General features: G+C 37.3%; 1 protein-coding gene across 1 annotated transcript; it reads left to right on the top strand.

The window, feature by feature from the left end:
* The first annotated feature begins 87 nt into the window (after positions 1–87).
* On the top strand, positions 88–13,581 carry PDCD4 (programmed cell death 4 (neoplastic transformation inhibitor)). The gene is made up of 11 exons (XM_010074764.1): positions 88–127; positions 3,495–3,791; positions 4,345–4,439; positions 6,180–6,293; positions 6,575–6,796; positions 7,065–7,162; positions 8,669–8,783; positions 9,630–9,737; positions 10,788–10,898; positions 11,663–11,802; positions 13,119–13,581. The coding sequence occupies exons 1-11, from the start codon at positions 88–90 to the stop codon at positions 13,177–13,179; spliced, it is 1,401 nt and encodes a 466-aa protein (XP_010073066.1). The 3' UTR covers positions 13,180–13,581.
* Positions 13,582–14,345: the final 764 nt, after the last annotated feature.

Genomic DNA, 14,345 nt, shown 5'->3' with positions numbered 1-14,345 from the left:
CTTTCCCTAAGCTTCTCCATTTCTGTTTAGGCCTTGGAGGGAAAACGTTAAGACTTCATATTTCACAGTCAGTTCTGTTAAGCAACTATGGAAACAGAAAAGGAGAACATTTATGTTACCCCAACAGGTAAGTAATATATTCACTTTTTTTTTTTTTACTTAAAATTGCTTAGCTGACCTGCAGTGTTCTCTGTAGAAAAGCTGTATTACCTGTTAATTTTTTTAACAGTACTGGTTTAAAAATAATCTTCATCAAAGAATTTACAGAATAGTTCTTTCAATTGCATATCATAGTATACTGCTTGATTACACTTATTTCAAAATTAGTTAAAATCATAAAGTTAACACTTCTTTAACTTACTAAATAGTAGTGATTCTGGACTCCTTATCATCTGACTTTCAATAGTGCTGGTGTGAAGAAAAGCTCAAAAGTAAAATGTGTAGGTGCATTTGAGAGGTACGAATTCTGGTTTTATGTAGCTGTTTAGCTTAAAATTAGAAGAAACAAATGATGAAAGGCTTGCCTGGAAGTGGGCTGGCATGGGAAAAATTTACCAAATATGTGTTAGAGACTGTCTTGAAATTTGAAAAAATAAATATCCTGAAATGTCCTGACTGATTTGTCCATATGACAAACGTGTTTTATGATGCTTAGTCATGTTAACACAGCTTCATGTTGTTTTCTGTGTCTTCCAACACTTGTGATGATCTGCACTAACCTTTTTATGTCAGAGTATTTGGAGATTTTAAGTGTTTTTCAGAAAAAAATTGTATATATGTTAAGATGGTATGTAATGCAGTTAAAGTAGCAACATGCTCCATATCACCTCTTATTTTAAACCAGAATTCATTTCTCAGCAGTTTAGAATTATATTTGGAGAATAGGTGGGAAACTGCTAGATATCTAAACTGACCTAATGGGGTCAAATGAAACTTGTGCATAGATAAATACTTGCTGAATGCTTTGTTAATTAAGGCAGCACCATAAAAGCACAGATGTTAAGTGTGCCTGCTATGCTTAATAGCAGGGTAGTAAGATCAGTTCGGACAAGTGAGTAAAGTCTTAGAATTTGTAGAACACTGTTCTAAGCTTATTTACATGTATGTATATGTTACATGATGTAAACATGAGACACTGAAAGGAAGACCTGCATAATTTTATTTTTACTTTTTATAAAACTATTTTATTTTAGAAAATTATTCAGAACTAGTATATCTTTTTAACCAATTTTTCATCCTAACTAGGTAACTAATAGTGGAGGGCAAGTTGGTCATAGTATTATGAAGAAGCAGGTTGCAGCTAGAAGCTGAAGTGTTATATAAAAAAAAAATAGTTTAGAAATGCAGTGAGAAATATTAAGTCTTGTGGGTTGGATGTTTCCCATGGAGGATTTCCTTTCATCTGGAACCTGAGATGAGGATTGTGTAAGAAGGCTGGACTGTAGCCTCTGCTTTTATCCTTAGCAGTCAGATTCACGACTGACTTGTGTTGATTAATTCTTGGCCATTTTCTGTGGAAACTGAGAAAGAAGTAAGTGGTCATTGAAGAGTGTAGTTCCTGGACAGCCAGATTGCAAGTCTAAGCTGGAGAAATTTGTGGAAGAGTAGGCAGGAAGGAGAATTTAAATTTAGTTATCTGAGACAACCTCGTTGTGCTGATGGGGTCTCCCTGGGGAATGATGGGAAGGAAACCTGTTCTGTTTGGTTTTGCTTTTTTTCTTCCTCTGCTAGCTTTGTGCAAATCTCTCATTGTTCTGTTAGAAAGTTAGACAAACTGAGAAAGCTTGTTGTGGGGAATCTTAGTGGATGTGATGCATGCTTTTCTTTTTAGCTTGCTGCAAGCATAAAAGGAATGCTTTTGTGGGAGTAATGAGTAGAAAGATGAAGCTTAGACTGGAATGGCTGCATTATTGTTCAGCTATAACATTCACATCTGTGAATACTAGAACGCAATGTTATTTCTTTGATCACAAAAGAGGCAGTTGCATCAAAACTTTCGTCATATTGTAGTGTAGTATCGTCTTTGATATGGGTAAATACTTTAAGGTTGTAAATGTTTTATTAGTGCACTTTGCTTTCAAAACAGTTTTTCATTATCCTGCTTTGAACTGAAAAAATACAGTTCTGAGAAGAGTTGACAAATGAATGTTGCTAATTAGAATGTATTGGAATGGTGAAGTAATACATTCAGCTAAGTTCAAACACAAATGTAAAATACTCTTCATATTCTGGGTTTATAGTAGTGAATTTTTCTGTAAAGCGGGTTTGGCACAGCTGGAAAAGCAGCTTCTGTGTGCCTCATCGTTGTGCTTCCTAGGGTTAGGGCTATAGGTTGTATCTTTGAGACTTTACTGAATTATCAAGAAAAGAAGGGCTGTGTAACAGAGTGCAGAGGCTGTTCCCTTTGCATGTGCATTTTCCAGTTTGCAAGGACTCTCAGGGTACTACCTGGAATGTAAATAGGTCCCCAGGTGCTTTTTTTTATCTTGATGAGTTAAGAAGGGGAAGAATTTAGGAAGGCTTTTGCTCATGCTCTCAATATGACATTCTGCTGTGAACCATACAGCTCAGGTGGGGGACATCCAACTTTGTGAAATAAAAGACTTTAGGTTCAAATTTTAAATATATATTAACTTCCCAAAAGAGTGAAGTTATTGCATTTCTCAGTGCTCTGAGATGTTTACAGATCCTTAAGTTGTGAGAGAGTTTTTTGTTGGGTATGAAACAAAAGTAGTTATCCATTATATATGATGGGGAATAAGCCCTGGCCATTTTAGAACCAGTCTTGATGGAAACTGCAGTGAGGGGCAATCCATAGAGAAGAAGCGATCACACTGTTTCAAAAGACTGACTTTATTCTGAGTCTTCATTACTGAACTTTGTTACTGGCTTTGTATTAAACTGCATTTTTTTCTGTAACTTTAAAAACAAAAAATAAAAGTAGTGATGTTTTTGTGTTCTTGTAAGTCTAAATCAGTGCTTTTCCAGCTCGTGAGCTGGGTTTGAAATTCCTTGAATGAGGGGAATGTTGGTTAATGATGTAGAAAATTAATTTCACTTTGGTGACTAGTCTGTTAACATTAGTGCGTTCTTACAGAATTTACTGTATTGGCAGTTTTGTTTGTTAATAAATCAAGAGATAAGCGGGTAGAGTGAGAGCTAGGCACTCAGATCTTAGGCACTGGAGTTCTGATAGTTTTTGTTTAACAAGGTGGGGTTTTCTGTGGTTTACCTGATCATAAATGGTTTGTTCATTTGCTTTCCAACTCTTGACGTATGCTCTGTTTAGATTGTGGATAGTTTGTGCAGGGGAATAAGGAACTCCTTATTCCTGTGATGTGTAGACATATTTTAAAAATAACATTTGCTTTAACACTGGTGGAAATAAGAGTTCTATTTAATGTTGTAATCCTTTTTAAATGAAGTGTGTTTTGGTATTTTAACCAAACTGTTTAAAACTAGAACAGCTTCTTTTGCTCTGTCTTCTTTTTAAGAGCATGAGAATCTAAGTGATACTCCATTGTCTGGTGATGAAGAAAACGGTGGGTCTGAGGAACGAAAGACTGAAATAAATGGAAATTGGATTCCTGCAACTTCAATTACTGAAGCCAAAATAAATGCTAAAGCAAAGAGACGGTTGAGGAAAAATTCTTCAAGAGATTCTGGAAGAGGAGACTCTGTTAGTGACAATGGAGAGACACTGAAGGTTGGAGTTGTACCAACGAGTCCAAAGGGGAAACTCCTGGACAGGCGATCCCGGTCTGGAAAGGGAAGAGGTCTGCCAAAGAAAGGTTGGTGTTGCTTAGTGAAGAAAGTGACATGATAAAGACAAGATTCTGTCCAAAACAGGATTTTTTTTTTTCTACTGGGAATCATTTTCCTAAACCCCAGTCTCTGTGCAGGCATTTGGTTCTTTGTGTTAGTAGGTGGCAATAGGACCTGATAGTAGGTGGCATTCTTATCAGAAAATTTTATATGTGTATCATCAATTAACTTCTATCTCTAAGGTAAGTACCTTTTGTTAGCAAATTCAGTACCCAAATTTGAACTGTTAGTGGTACAGAGGACTTAAAGCATGGTTATATTTGAAAGTACGGTTTCAACCTTCAGTAATTCTTGTGCAGTTTCATAGTGTGTCTAGTATCTTACTGCAAAGTGATGAAAACACCAGTTGCTGAAGTGGGAACATGTCATACAAACACACCCTTTTCAGCATACATTGTTAGAGTCAGGAGCGGGGCACAAGCAGTGGTATATCACTCTTAAGTGAAATAATGTTGGGTTGAACTCAGAAGTATTCTTTGTAAACTGGTGGTCCTTGCTTACTTTCCCATATCTTGCCAGGTGGAGCAGGTGGTAAAGGAGTGTGGGGAACACCAGGCCAAGTGTATGATGTGGAAGAAGTAGATATTAAGGATCCTAATTATGATGATGACCAGGTAGGCAAATCATTTCTCTGAAGTGTTGTTTTTTATTTCCTCTTTTGATTTTTAATTGCTGTGATACTTATATTAATGAAAGGTAGACCTTGTGAGTTATGTGAATGTCAGCCTGGCTGTACAAAATGCTCATTTTATGTTCAAGAATGGATTATTGACTAGTTAAAGACAACGGGTGTAGAAGTGCCGCAGTGTAACACTCACAAATCTTAACTCATGAGCTCTCTTTCTGTGCTTGACTAGGCATCACCCTTTTCCCAAGTATGTTCTTTTGCTGCTGGTTCTCATGGAGGTGAATGTGGCAGTTCTGCTTTATATTGCAAACAGGCACCATGTTAAAAATGCAACACAGACTTTATCAAGTCGGGAATTTAGTCTGGGACAGTATCCTTTATGGATTTTTCCGTTCCTTCTATTCCCAATCCTCCCCATGTCCTCTGTCTACTTGTTATAAACACCTCAAAAGTAGTGCAGAGTTGATAGCCTGGATATTTTGGTTGCATGTATTTATTTAGGATACGTTGTGGAAGATTGTACTTTACAACCATATTATTGGTGGGAAAAAAAGTAAAAAGGTCATTGGACAAAGGGTGCTTTAAAACATCAAATCACTGAGGAAAGGAAACACTGATTACAAACACAGATTACTAAAGTTTCTGAGATCAATACAATTGTGAGACCCTAAGTAAATTCTGTCTAACTTATATAATGTAGGCAGAGCAATGGTGGTGTCCCTTGAGCAGAGGCTGTTTGTTGTAGCCATAGCTGCTGAGAGGACGGTATGTGGGAATATTAAAACCTTCTTCCAGTATATTTTTCCCTGCAATTCAGCACTTAGCAGAGACAGATATTGAAGATGAAGCTGGTGAATGCATAAAGGCAAGTGCAACGAAGACCAAATATTCCATGGAACTTGTATATGCTTAGCTTTTCTAAGGTTGAAAACGGAGGGTGATGTGATGGAAAGACAGGCTTTTGGACTTACGCTGTAGTTCTTGATCATGAAAACCTTCTTTCCAATAAGTGTTAACTTGGAAAACTTCTTTGTTCAGATTTCTGTGATCTGTGGTATTACTCTGAATGTTACTTCTGTAGTCTGTGAGGAGTAGGGAGCTGATTTACAGTGGGGTTGTACTGGAACTCTGCAGGACCAGGTAATACAGGAGGTAATTGCTATGTGATTCTTTTTTCCCTTAGGGAATGTCTTTGCTCACAAATATTCTGAAAATGCCTTTTCTCTGATTCGTATGTGCTATCGCCTGTCTGGTCATGCAGTCACTAAGGCAGAGGGGAAACAGGCAGGCTTGCAGTCAGGGACTGGAGTGCCACTTACAGGGAAAGATGCTGGAAGTTGAATCTTCTGCTGTGGGACAGCTAACTGCTGGGCTGTGACAAGAGTTTCTGTTGCTCTCCTTTCAGTACGTAGCACGTAGGCACTTGATCTCTGTATTCATGTGGTGTCAGCAGAATTTTAGGAGTAGAATTTGGTGTTTGCCACTGTTTAACAGTAAATTCAGCCTTTCAGTTGAATTCAGCTCACAGTAAATTCAAAATATAAGCAGCATGACATTTAGCCAGCATTGTTCGTGCTTTATCGGAAGACACATAATATGATGTCTTCTGGCAGAATACTGACTACCAAGACTAAAGCATTACAGATTTAGAAGATACATTTTGATACTATTAGCACTGCATAAGTACTGTTTACAAAAGGGTATATGTTTTTGTATTTTGAAATAGGAGAACTGCATCTATGAAACAGTAGTTTTACCGCTGGATGAAAGAGCATTTGAAAAAACTTTAACACCAATCATCCAAGAGTATTTTGAACATGGAGATACTAACGAAGTTTCGGTATGTCATACGTACTTATTTTAGGGGGAAAACCTGTAGCATACAAGGGAATCCACCTGCTAGCTATAAATGAGTGTACAGAGATCTTGGCATTTCCAAGAAATGTGCAATAAGAATACCTAAGCAGTTATATTCATGACATGAGCAGAAGCAGATATGTAAATACGTAAATATATAAACATAAGCATATAAATATTTACATATTTGTAATATATTAATATATATTTATATACCAATAATTACGACATCTTAATCTGTTTTGTTTTTCAAATCTTGTTTAGGAGATGCTGAAGGATTTAAACCTTGGTGAAATGAAATACAGTGTGCCAGTGCTGGCTGTTTCTTTGGCATTAGAGGGGAAGGCTAGTCACAGAGAAATGACATCTAAGCTTATCTCCGACCTTTGTGGGACAGTAGTAAGCAAAACTGATGTGGAAAAATCATTTGATAGACTGCTTAAAGAGCTACCTGAATTGGCGTTGGATTCTCCCAAGGCCCCACAGGTATTTTTGTAAAGTTTTATGCTAAGAGGAAAAGCTTTTTTTTTTTAATTGTGGCCAAAATTGGTCAAGTAAACTGAAATAGACTGTGTATTTTGAAAACTATCCATGCGTTGTCGTACTGTGTGCATTCCCCTACCAATTTCCCAGGCTGTGTTTTTACTTTGAGATAGCTCATTTAAATAAAATCTGAAAACCAAGCACATGATAATTGTCTACTTAGAACTACTTTGAAATTCAATTATTTAAAAATGCTTCTGTTTTGTTGCAGTTGGTGGGCCAATTTATTGCTAGAGCGGTTGGAGATGGAATTCTAAGCAGTACCTACATAGATGGCTACAAAGGCACTGTGGATTGCGTCCAAGCTCGGTAACTTTCTTGCTTTCTATAGAGCTACAGTTTTCTATTTCAAATGCCAATGATGATGACCAGGAATTTAAGACTTCAGGATAAATGATGTGGTTCTCTATAACTACTTATTTTTTAACTTAAAATGATAAAAAAGAAACCTACGAAGTCTGACATGAGAACTTCAAAATCCAGAATTACTCAGGTCACAGGAGAAATACTGAAAGTGCCTGAAAAAATGTGTTAATACATTCTGAGTTCAGTTTAAGCTGGACAACAAATCTGTTATGTTTGAGGGTGAAAAAAAGAGCTGAAACAAGAAGTGATTATGGAAGGTTTTGTCTTTAGAAGAAGCTTTGTGATTGAGTAAATATAGCATCAGGACAGCTGCTGTAAATATGTTGTGAAATACACAAGGGATTAACTGTTTTGCCTTATAAAGGTTTGGAGTTTGTGCAGTGCTTTCCCAGACTTTCTCTGTAATGCTTTATTCATCAAGAAGTATAGTTGTTTTCCGTGTCAGGGTGAGAAGTTTGAAGGAGCAATCTCTAACAAAGAGGAGCACTTTAATAACCAGTCATTTTGTTATTTTTTCCTCGTAAGTGCATGTTTCAGGCTTGATATGGAGTTGCTAAACTCTTAACAGCTTCCAAAAGTTCCATTTGTAATAATTATAGTTGAGTACTTTTAGAAGGAAGGGAAATGCTTAGCTGCCTAACTTGAGGGTTCAAATTGTGAAAGTTGTCAGTTATACAAATGCCTCCTGTGATTTGAAGGAATGTAGCCTGCATACTGCACATCTGGGATGCTTTGCTGCCTTTGCTGTTTCTTCGCCAGTCTTTTCTGACAGTTAAGTCTTGGTGAACAGAGTTACTGTTACTGGCTAGCTCCCAGTATGAGGATTGGGTTAACTGTTCCCTCTTTAGCTGGATGGTGCTTAACTGGATCTGAGACTTCTTTTTTCTACCTTACTTCCTTTCTCATTGTTTTGTCAATGAACTGGCAAGCTTCCCTAATTCACGCTATCTTTCTGCAACTACATACTTGCCTTCTGAAGTGCTGTTTTGGCTTAAATTCCCAAGGTTTCATAATTCTTTAGACCCAAACAGAAAATCATATTTCAGTAGAAAAGCTGTTCTTCAGTGTGGAAGCAACTGAAACCTCTTTTGTTTGAGATACACGTGCCAAGCTGCATTCTTGGAGGAGCCCGAATACAATCTCTGTATAAGAAAATATTAAGCTCAGTCTTGTGAGGATCTTTCAGGTTCTTCATTGATGATCCAGATCTGCTACCATCACAGATTGTTAGCTGTCCTGAGCGTGGTATAACCAAAAGTGTAAAGTTGGCAGAAAGAGAATGTGGGGAACTAGCTTGCTGGTTTCTTGATCCAGATCTCCCCATGGAGTTGCTAACCCTGGCAAGGGATCTGGTCACTTTGCCCAAAGAGGAATGGCAGTGGGGGAAGTTACAGATGCCTTGTAATTAAGTTCTGTAATAACTTTTTAAATGCCAACTTTGCTTTCTAGAGCTGCGCTGGACCGAGCTACTGTGTTGCTGAGTATGACAAAGGGTGGAAAGCGTATAGACAATGTGTGGGGGTCTGGAGGTGGCCAGCAGTCTGTGAAACACCTTGTTAAAGAGGTAACTGACTTTTACAAAACTACTCTCTCTAGAGTTTACTGTTTTCTTAAGCTTATCTTGTTTGGGATGGAGTGAAGGGATAACATAGATCCTGTAGCAAAAGGCTGTCTACAGTGTTGGGGTTTTTTTGGTGTTTGGGGTTTTTTTTATAATTTATTTATACAAAGTAATTCTTAAAAACTGATATAGATCGTTTTGCTGATTTTTTTAAAATATTTGTCAGTGGTGGGAACATGCTTGTACAATATTCTGTATTGCAAGTATACATTTATTTTTGCTTTAAGCAAAACTTTGAAGCACTTAGCTTTTTAAGAGGTTACAATATAAAATGGTGAAGTAATTAGAAGAGCCAAGATGAAACTGGCTAAACTAGATAAACTATTATTTTTTGGCATCACTGATGAAAAGCACAGTAATAACTAACAAAAGAGAGAGGAAGAAACAGGAATGTTTAGAAATCCGTGCTGTGAAGTAGGCAGGTTTAAAGGAAAAGGTAATGTTACAGTTTTTAAGTTCTGAGTGCTGCAGATGATAGGAGGAGGAGTTCAGGAGAGAAGATAAACTTAATCATACCCATAGTAACCTTTTATGGTGAAACGCATCTTATAAAGCAATGTTTTTGGTGCTTGTGTGTCCGTATTAACACAGTGGGGTAGGTACTTGGCTTACACTGTGTTTCAGGCTGCTGGTAACGTCTCAGTGTAATTACATTTATAAAAACACTATCAGCAAGTTTCAGGAACTAACTTGCTGCGGGGTTGATCGCAGATTATCAAAACAGTTGACAGCTTTTAAATTTTATATCTAATCAGTGTTGGGCTTTTTGTTTGTTTTAAAATTCAATAGATTGATATGTTGCTGAAAGAGTATTTGCTTTCCGGAGATGTACTGGAAGCTGAACGTTGCCTTCAGGAACTGGAAGTACCCCATTTTCACCATGAACTTGTATACGAAGTAAGGAGAAATCAGAGTCCCTTTAATAATTGTCAGTAATACCAACAGGTTTGGTTTTGTTTTGATGTGGGCAAATAATATAATTGGAATCTGAAGCTCAGGTTGCGAGTTCTAATGTTATTTGAATAACTAAATTGTTTCATGTAAAGTTAATAGTTTGTGTGCTTGTTGTGTGCACAGTGTGCCAACAAGTAAGCTGCTGCTAACTCCATGAAAATCCAGAATTAATTTTTATTGGGTAAATAGCTGAATTCAGATTATTATAGATTCCCGAAAAAGAAGAGCTCAGTTTATTTTCTGCTGAGGAATAGCAGCAGAAAACCTTGCGTTGTTTCGGTGTTTATTTCCTTTTAGTTTCAGATATCAGGGTATTCTAATGGGTGTTACCTGTCTTTGTTAACTTAGAGTTTCCTTTTCACGGTGGAATTGTTCTATCTAGTATATTTGTAAAAGCTCTGAGATATTTTAGAACCAGACTATCTGAAAGATCTGCTTTGCTGTATCTGGGAGAGTGTTCTCATTTGTACTATTTTATCTGCCAAACTGGGAAATGGTTGTTTACCAATAAAGCTCAACACCCACCATTTACAAAATTTTCTCTTCAGTAAATTGACTCCTTTTAGAAAATTCCTTCACAACAGAAAAACAGAACCCTTTTAGTTTATAGGGGTTCTGGAGATTTGTAGATTTTAAACTTGTGCGTTCTTCCAAAGCCACAGATAAAAGTGTAGATACAAAATTAATTTCATGAAATCAATTAATCACCATCTGTATCGCAGCAACCATATGGATATAATCATGTATCTCTCAAACCAGAGACAGAAAGGCAATGCTCTTCACTCTTTCTAGTCCTTTCTGGTTTTTCATACCTTTTATCTTTATCCACATAACCTTTGATCAGTTTTTCTTTTCAAATAATAATATACAGAAATTGTGAGTGCATGTAACAGAAGGACTTGTCTCCCCAGAAAATGCATAATAATGCACTCCTTTTCGCACCTCTCATGCTTACACAACATGTAATTGAACCACTTTTGTGATTTGTTTTAGGCTATTGTGATGGTTTTGGAGTCAACTGGAGAAAAGACCTTCAAAATGATACTGGATTTGTTGAAATCTCTCTGGAGGTCTTCTGTCATTACTATGGACCAAATGAAAAGAGTAAGTGTGTCATTTAGAGAATTTTGGGTAAGGTCTTCCAAAATTTATATAGTTTTTACCTTCTTTCAAGTAGTATTTGTAGTCTGTTGCTGACTGCTACTCTATAAAATTCTCCATGGTCATTCTGTATGCCATACAAATAATCTGTCATTGATGTATGTAGAATACTTGTCATGTACAGGAAGATGTACAAATGAATTCTGAGCAGTAGTTCTCTGTAGAACTGTGAGGTACAGCATATTGGAATCTTCAGTCAAAGATTTCCAACTGCTTCTATGCAACTAAATGGTTAAAATAGTGTAAAATGCTGTAATATAGCTTCATTTTTCTTAAATACAATTTTTCTTTTTATCCAGTAGTTCTTCATAATTGAAGAAGAACCCCCTTAATTACAAATGTCAGAACACTACATAGAAGCTAATATTCTACACAGTTGGAATCATCCGTACCTTTGCTTCTTGATATGAATACAGGACAGCTGTTCTGTACCAGGGCAAACCTAGGTACCACACACAGACCTGTGTCAAAGGTTACCCAGTCATACTACTGTCGGGAAGTGATGAAGTAATCTCTGGTTGTCACCAGTGTTTCCATTACTGCATAAAATGTTATGGTGGAGATCTGTGGCCACATTTGGTTCATTTACATGGAAGAATAATTAACTTTTTTCTTTGTGTTACTACCCATGCGAGAGCAGCCAGGCTAACATACATTCAGTAAAATCGTGGAATAACCAGATGATGATTTGAATTCTTGCATTGCAGGGCTATGAACGAGTTTACTGTGAAATCCCAGATATTAACTTGGATGTGCCACACTCCTATTCTGTGCTTGAGCGGTTTGTAGAGGAATGCTTTCAGGCTGGAATAATTTCCAAACCACTGAGAGACCTCTGTCCTTCAAGGTACCTGCTTTATTGTAGATATTGTAGAAATGCCCTGCTTTTTGTCGCCACTGTCGGTAACAGAAAGCAGGATCTTATGACCAAAGTATTACAGATTGTCACTGGAAACTATGGAGGATGGAGAAACGGAGGGTTGGGTTTATTAAGAAGCTGAATTGATGTGAAACCTGTTATGCGGAGGCTGGGATAAATATTTGAGGAAAGTAAGCCTCTCGTGAGTCCCAGACAGCATGCCTGTGTGCTCTCTAGAAGCTGAAGGCCTGCCTCTCCTCTGTTTTGCTGATTTGCTTGGTAGAGATCAGTGCAGTAACGAGATGGAAGATTCAGGCATCCCAATGATCCATGTAGGTGACAGTGGAAAACTGTCAGCTATGGCGGGAAAAAAAATGCTTAAAAAAATGCTTTAAACATACAAACTGCATGAATAGAGTTCTAAGATGAGACAACCAATTCTAATGTTTATGGCACAAGGGAATAGGACACTTACGTGGAATAAGCTCTACATACCTGATCCTTCTGTATCTGTCATGTGGTTTGTATAGTGTTTTTTGTTTTGTTATTGTTTACGTATCTATAGTATAAATAATGCTGTTTGAACTGTAGCTAATCAGTATTCTGTTCTTTCCTTACTGGTCACAATGCAATCTATAAGTTTAATTTCCTGTGGGGAATACACATAATTTTTTAAAAGATGGTTTAAAAACTATTATTTGCAAGTTTATGCATAGAAAACATGTTACACATAGTTTCCAGTTTGGGTGTCTTGTTAGACTTCTTAAACCATCTTGACAGCTTGTGGTAAATTCAGGTTTTGAAATGCGTCTTTATCAAAAACAGCCTTGGGGACTTTAGACTTAATATTGAGTTTGTGTATATCTTGGTATTAAATATTTTGCAGGTTTGAGATGTGGGAGGGTTGAAAGTCATTGCTGCAACAAAAGATGGATTATACTTCAGTTACTGTTAATAAGTTGAGAGGCATTTTTGGCTTATGTACTTCCGTTCTGGGCAGAAAAACGTCATTCCTAGGCTTTCAAACTAGTGTCTTTTGCAAGTGCAAATGTTAAAAGGTGACCAAAGTAAAAAGCACTTGACAAAGCAAGTTTTGAAAAGCTTCTTGCAAATAAGCCTAGATGCAAGCTTTAGATGGATTTTAAGCAATTTACCACTGGCCAAGACTGTCACCTAATCTTGCTGAACTTGCACACCTTGTATTTTACTCAAAGTCCAAGAGAAGATTCTTCTCAGTGATAGATAATAAAAACCAAACAATGCTACTTTGAATTACTGAAAAGATAATTTCTGCTTTCTTACAGGGGCAGAAAACGTTTCGTGAGTGAAGGAGATGGAGGTCGTCTTAAACTAGAAAGCTACTGAATGTGAGGACAACCTCCTGAAACCTTAAAAGTTTAAAGGGAAGATAGTTTATATATATATATACAAACACACATGCTTTTTTTGGTGTGTGTATGTATATATGTATACACATATATACCAAAATTTTAAGAGTTGCTTAGCACAGTTCATATTTTTTTAAAAGCACGTTTTGGGTACAAATCGTTTTTTTTTTTTTAAATAGTTTTATGAATTTCAGAAAGAAAACTTCTTTGGGCATATAGTAGAACAACTGGCCACTCTGCTGTGGTGGTGACTTCAAATAAGCTATCTTTTAAAGTGCCATATGTTTATGACCTAATCATTCCATGTTTGCATCAATGTCTGACTGATGCTCTTTCTTTCAAGGACAGTGTTGTTATAAAATCACTGGTTTATACAGAGCTTTATAGAAGGGTCAAGTTAAGCTGCTGTGATCCCATTTCCACTGCTGCTGAAGAAATACTGTGCTTTGGGAGGAAAAATAGCTGTTTACGGAGCCCAAAAAAATGGAGTTGGGTCATATTCTTAATTCATCTGATCCTGGGGAGAACACGGGCTGGTTTTAGCCCCCATGTACCAAACATCTTTTTTTTTCTATGTAACTGGAGAAGTGAAAAGTTCTGGTAAAACGTATTAAAAATATTTTTTTGTGAAGCTCTCCTTTCTGCCTTCTTTTTATTTAAAACAAACAAAAAAGAACAAGTTTAACTGTGTTCAGATCTCTTAAGTATGTGCATTTAAGCTGTACATCTAACACAGCCCTTGTGTATTACAATCTGCAGAAGAGCATGGAGTAATTAAACTCCTGGTAAGTATTTCCCAGATACGTTTTTGAGAACAAGTGACTTGTGTAGGAGTGTCCCAGCTGGCACAAAGATGCTCTGAGCCTGTCTGTACCGTGGAACTTGTCTCAGCCCTTTCTCAAGACCAAGATGGATCTAAGGAAGACTCTCTTAAAGCAGCACAGGGGAGCCTCTCCTGCTCCCCAGCGTTTTCCAGATTTCGGGTGCGGCAGGGACCAGACGTTACAGGGCCGGGAACACGCTGTGCTCCAGGAGACGTGCTGCAGCGCTGGGATAAGCTGTTATTAGACCTCCTCCCAGTGTCCGCCCGGCCCTGTCCCCAGAGCAGCGCCTGCCGGCGGTCTGTCACCTAAAGACGTATTT

Source organism: Pterocles gutturalis, unplaced genomic scaffold (genome assembly GCF_000699245.1).
Source record: "Pterocles gutturalis isolate BGI_N339 unplaced genomic scaffold, ASM69924v1 scaffold40462, whole genome shotgun sequence".
NCBI classification, from domain to species: Eukaryota; Metazoa; Chordata; class Aves; order Pterocliformes; family Pteroclidae; genus Pterocles; species Pterocles gutturalis.
Note: the sequence above shows the minus strand (reverse complement) of the source record. Positions and strands in the feature narration are given on the sequence as shown.

Bases quoted from the DNA above. Each gene is read 5' to 3' on its own strand.
- PDCD4 (XM_010074764.1), top strand. From the start codon at position 88: ATGGAAACAGAAAAGGAGAACATTTATGTTACCCCAACAG. The intron at 4,440-6,179 runs GTAGGCAAATCA...ATTTTGAAATAG, and splicing joins CTAATTATGATGATGACCAG to GAGAACTGCATCTATGAAAC. The intron at 9,738-10,787 runs GTAAGGAGAAAT...GATTTGTTTTAG, and splicing joins ACCATGAACTTGTATACGAA to GCTATTGTGATGGTTTTGGA.